Raw genomic sequence first — 4,707 nt, 5'->3', positions numbered from 1 at the left:
GCTTCTCGAGTGTGGTGGCATAAAAACAGTGGGAGAGGCCAGGTACGGTGGCACACACCTGTATAACCCCAGCTATTGAAGCTAAAGCAGGAGAATGAAAAGTTTGAGGCCAGCCTGGGCAACTTAGGAGCACCCTGTCACAAAATAAAAACTGAAGAGTTGGGAATGTAGCTCAGTGGTAGAATGCCCCTCAGTTTGTTCCCCAGAACTGGGAGAGGGAAAGTGGGGGAATTCAGGAGTGATCTTGAGCTGGATCTGGCTGGGCATAGTGTGGCCAAGGTTGATGGGCCAAGCCTCACCCTTTTTCTGCCTCTACCCAGAGGGGGTGGTGGTGAAGAGGTTCCCTTCAGCCATCCCAGCACCCTCACAGCCGGAGAGCCCAACCCTTGCTTTTCCTTGGGCCTTCCAGCTGGCCGCCTGTCCAAGCACATGCTTGCAGAGAAGAAAGGAAGCAGCCAGGAGACTTCAGGGCTGGGACTCCTCGCCCTTCAGTGACAACCTTTTCTGTCCCTTCACCTGGGCGGAGAGAGGACTTGCTGGCTCTTGTTGTGTCTCTGGAATGCCTTGCTATATCCAGATACGCTGCCACCTGCCAGGAGCCTTGCTGCTCTGGAGTCCCTTGCAGAGGACCTGCTGCCATGTGGGCACTGCCTGGATGTCACTAGCCTGGATGCAGGAGGGCCTGTCCCAGCTCCAGCAGCCCACACAAAACAGGGTGATGGGTCCCATCTCCACCTATAGCCTGGGCCAGCTGCTCCCTCCCAAGGCCTGTTGCAAAGAAAATGGAAACAGCCCTTTGTTGGCTTTGGGGATTGATGTAGTATACATAAAGAAAGCCAAGCACCCGACTTCTTCCCAGTTACGCTTCTGATGAGCCCGTTGTCACCTGCGTCCTTGTGTTTAACATGGAAGTATGTATACTTTGAAAAATGGATTTAAGCTCCTTGAGGGTGGCACATGTGGGTCTCTTTACTGAGCCAAGAACTGCTTGGTAAACTGGGCACACAGCTCCTCTTCCTGAAGACGGTGGTTCTACACCCCCACCACGAGGCTGGTGCCACTCTTGGCTGCTGGCAGGGCTGAGGGTCAGAGGTGTTTTCCTCCAGGGGCATGTGACAGGGGCACTGTGACCTGGCTTCCAGCTTGAGTCCATGTGGGGCAGGGGTGGGGCTCCTGGTAGATCTTAGGGCTCTTGGTTGCCAGGCAGTAGGCAGCATGCCACTGTGAGCATGTCCAAGACCATGACTGTCCCCAGGGAGTGTGCTCTCAGGCTACCTGTCAGAGTAGAACTCTCAGAGCCACACAGCAAAGGGACAGCGAGGCTTTCTGGAAAGACCCTAAGCAACAGGGAGGATTCCAGGCCCACTGGCTTTGGAAATGGATGGGCTCTGTTGCCAAGAGGTTTGCTTGACCATGAGCTAGGCTGCAGTCCTGTGCTGCAATTGGTAGGATGCTGCCCAGTTCCTGTCTGCTTCTGTGCCCTGTAAGTACTGCCAACCTGCACTGAAGTTGCTGCTTTACCAGATTTTACTAGAAAATTGAAGTCAGACTCACAGAGAACATTTTTGTTATCATAAAAATGACACGCTATGGCTGACAGAGCCCCGTGCTGCTGAGCATCCAGGAAGAAGCCACACTGGGAACAGGCCTAGAGCAACAAGCTGGCCACAGGGGATATCCATGTTCCAGGGGGAGGGAGGGAAAGGCTCACACAGGTCCTCAGCTTAAATGGCAGGGACAGCTTCCCAGAGGGCTCTGCCTTAGCCAGGTGAAACTTCTCAAGGCCTGGGGTCACAGAAGGCAGGAGGGCCCTATTGCACGTCTCTGCCCTGACCTCATGGGGCCTGCAGGGCACCGGCTGGGAAATGAAGAAGAGGCTCACTTGTCAAGGTTGATGAGGACGGGGGAGGCTGGGTGGGCATCAACCCAAGAGTACTGTAGGCAGGGGCATCTCTAGAATGGGCTGAGTCCTGGCCCCAGCTGCTGAAATCTGACCAACCCCTTTGTTGAACGGCAGGAAATAGAGGCCTAAGGTGGGTAGGACATGTCCTGCAAGGCAGTGGCAGGAATGGAGCAAGGACTCTTAGAGTCTGTCATTTGTGAGCTCAGAACTCTGGTGGGCATTCAGGGGCAGCAGCTTTGCCCTGTCTGGGCCCCCGCCTGATCACCTGCAATTGGGCTGAGGGCAGGCTGGGCAAAGGCAAAGAGGCAGACATAGAAGGCCATGGAAGGTGTGGTGGCCAAAACGGGGAGCCAGTGCTGTGGGAGCAGACGCTGCAGGTGACTGTTTATTTGGGTGAGCGCTGGCATGGGCCCAGCCTCCAGGACAGACTGGTCTGCTGTGAGCAGGAGCAGGGAGAAGAGTGGAGTTGGCAGGAAACTTCGGGTGCTGGCCCAAGGCAGGCTCACTGCAGGGGTGGCCCGTGGGGTCCCGGCTGCTCCTCGGGAAGGGGCAGGTAGTCGGGGTCCTCCTCAGGAGCGTCCAGTAGCAGCTTCCTGTCAGGAGGGACCCCCACTAAGCTGAGGCAAGCACGGCTCCTCATCCATGGGGAGCCACCTGAGGGGAGAGGGCTGTCCTCTCCACACTCACAGGAAGCCGGGGGTCAGCAGTAGCCTCTTGCCTCCAGGCTGGTTGGGGAAAACGTCCTCCAGGAAGTAGTAGATGTGGCCCACAGCAATCCCTGTGAGATAGCAACACACCGCTACCCACACAGCCCAGAATAACCACAGGGCCGGCCCTGAAGGACAGGCTTAGAGAGTGCACAAGTAGGCAGGACTTGGGGAGGGAAGGCCCAGGGCACACTGGGGAGCAGGGGCCAGGAGAAGAACCTGCTCGTCTGGCCCACCTCCACAGGACCCACTCAAGCATCAGCAGATGAGCTCCACAGATGCAAATCCTGTGCACCAGTTAGCAGGCTTGTGGGGCTGGGAGAACAGGAATCGGGGCTGGGCAGGTGGAAAGGGGCCGTGGGGCGTCAGCAGCCTGTCCTGAGGGTGGGGGCCAGCCTGGGGTGGGCAGGAGGGACAGGCATGCTCACCCAGCAGGTCCACGAGGATTGAGTTGCCCAACAGCAGTGAGAAACCCATGAGTGCCCAGGGCAGAAATGGTGCCTGGAAGGTGAGGAGGCCAAAGAAGTTGACCCTCACCCGAGGGCTGCGGCGGCTCCACACATACACCAGCATGGCCATGAGCGCCTGACCCAGGAAGAACAGGCTGCCCAAGAGTCCCAGCAGCTGGGCGGGAGTCAAGGCGCCATGGTGCAGGTCTCAGCCATGCCCATGGCCCCTCTGATTTGCTAAGCCCCAGGCATCCTTCCAGTGGTCCCCTTCCCTTACTGTGTGGTCCGTTCTCCATCCCGAGGAGCCCTGCTGCACTTAGCCTTCAGGTCCCCTGAGATCTGCCCTGCACACCTCTCCACTCCAGCCACGGCTAGTCCCTGTCCGTTTGTCCTGGTTACTGGCATTGAAGGCTCAGTGCCCGAGGTGCCTGCCTGGTGCTGCTGCACATTTCCCTGTTGTATTTTGCTCACAGCATTTAAGACCTATCCTTGGCACTGGAGCTGAGCGCAGAATAGCTGCTCAGTACAGCCTAAGCCCCAGGGACCGCTCATGCCGGACTCCGAGGAGCCGCGGCCTGAGGTTCCTGAGCAAGATAGAAGGATACTGTCATAAGGACGCCCCCGAAGAGAAACATAAAGACGAAGTCGGCTTTGCGTCCGCGGAAGGAGCCCTCCTCCAGCATTCGGCAGTAGCGGAACCTGCGCGATGGTATAGGAAGCGCCGTCCCGGACCACACAGTAAGGGAAGGGGACCACTGGAGGGGGACCACTGGCCTCGGTTTCCCCGCTTCCGGCCGCTCCCACCCCAGCGCCCCCCCCCCAGGCCCGCCAGGCTCCGCGCTGCGCAGGATACACGAAGAGCATGTTGAAGAAGAAGGTGAATCCCAGGGGCCCGAAGAAGAGGAAGTTGGTGACCAGCCTCCAGATCTGCGGGGGGAGGACAGGCGGTGAGGTGCGGGCGCAGAGGGCCGGGCCCCGGGGGTTGAGGGCGGACGGCCTCACCTGGAACTTCCGGAACACGAGGTGCGGGTTGAAGTAGAGCTGGAAGGGGCTGAGGAGTTCCAGCTGCTGCGGAACCGGGGCCGCGTCAGGAGCAGCGAGAGCGCTGTGACCCCGCCACCCTCCCTAGTGCCTCGTACCCCGTCAGGGGCTGTAACCCCCGCCCGGCCCGCTCACCACGGCAGCTGTGGTGAGGACACAGGCTGCAGTGGAGGCCCGCGTCACCGCCGGCACCTGCAGGAACTCGGCCGCCAGCCCCTGCCACGCCATTGAACCTACTCAGGCACGCTTGACCTGACCTGCTGCACGCTTCAGCCCACCTCCCAGCCCAGCCTCCAAGCTCCGCCTTACTCCCTACTGTGGCCAATCGGCGTCCGAGGTGGGGACCGCCCGGGCTACAGGGTGGGCCCCTGGGCTCAGTAAGCCAATGAGAAGAGGAAGCGGGAAGTCGGGGGCGGGAAGGGAAACCGCGGCGGGTTGCGGCGGCTGGCCAATTGGCAAGCCCCAGAGGGAGCACGTGGCGCTTGTTGTGCCTGCGGTGGCGGCGCGGGAGAACCTGCGGCCAATGAGGAACTGCTCTTTCTAGAGGAGGACAAATAGCAAGGACCCACGAGGCCACCAAGGGGTTGGGGCCAGGTCTTCCGCAGTA

General features: G+C 59.7%; 1 protein-coding gene across 2 annotated transcripts; it reads right to left on the bottom strand.

Moving 5' to 3' along the window:
- Positions 1-1,509: 1,509 nt before the first annotated feature.
- On the bottom strand, positions 1,510-4,395 carry Derl3 (derlin 3). 2 transcript variants are annotated; one of them, XM_005396417.2, is made up of 7 exons: positions 4,236-4,395; positions 4,062-4,124; positions 3,913-3,986; positions 3,665-3,758; positions 3,039-3,234; positions 2,591-2,681; positions 1,510-2,496 (listed from the first exon to the last, which is right to left on the bottom strand). In XM_005396417.2, the coding sequence occupies exons 1-7, from the start codon at positions 4,326-4,328 to the stop codon at positions 2,406-2,408; spliced, it is 702 nt and encodes a 233-aa protein (XP_005396474.1). In that variant the 5' UTR covers positions 4,329-4,395; the 3' UTR covers positions 1,510-2,405. The 2 variants fall into 2 exon arrangements, with proteins under 2 accessions (XP_005396474.1, XP_005396473.1); XM_005396416.2 differs by having other exon boundaries at positions 4,062-4,127; positions 4,236-4,393.
- Between the last annotated feature and the right edge of the window lie 312 nt (positions 4,396-4,707).

The sequence above is a fragment of the Chinchilla lanigera genome, unplaced genomic scaffold (assembly GCF_000276665.1).
Source record: "Chinchilla lanigera isolate Chin_1 unplaced genomic scaffold, ChiLan1.0 scaffold00054, whole genome shotgun sequence".
Classification (NCBI taxonomy): Eukaryota; Metazoa; Chordata; class Mammalia; order Rodentia; family Chinchillidae; genus Chinchilla; species Chinchilla lanigera.
This window is presented reverse-complemented; position numbering and strand designations above follow the sequence as displayed.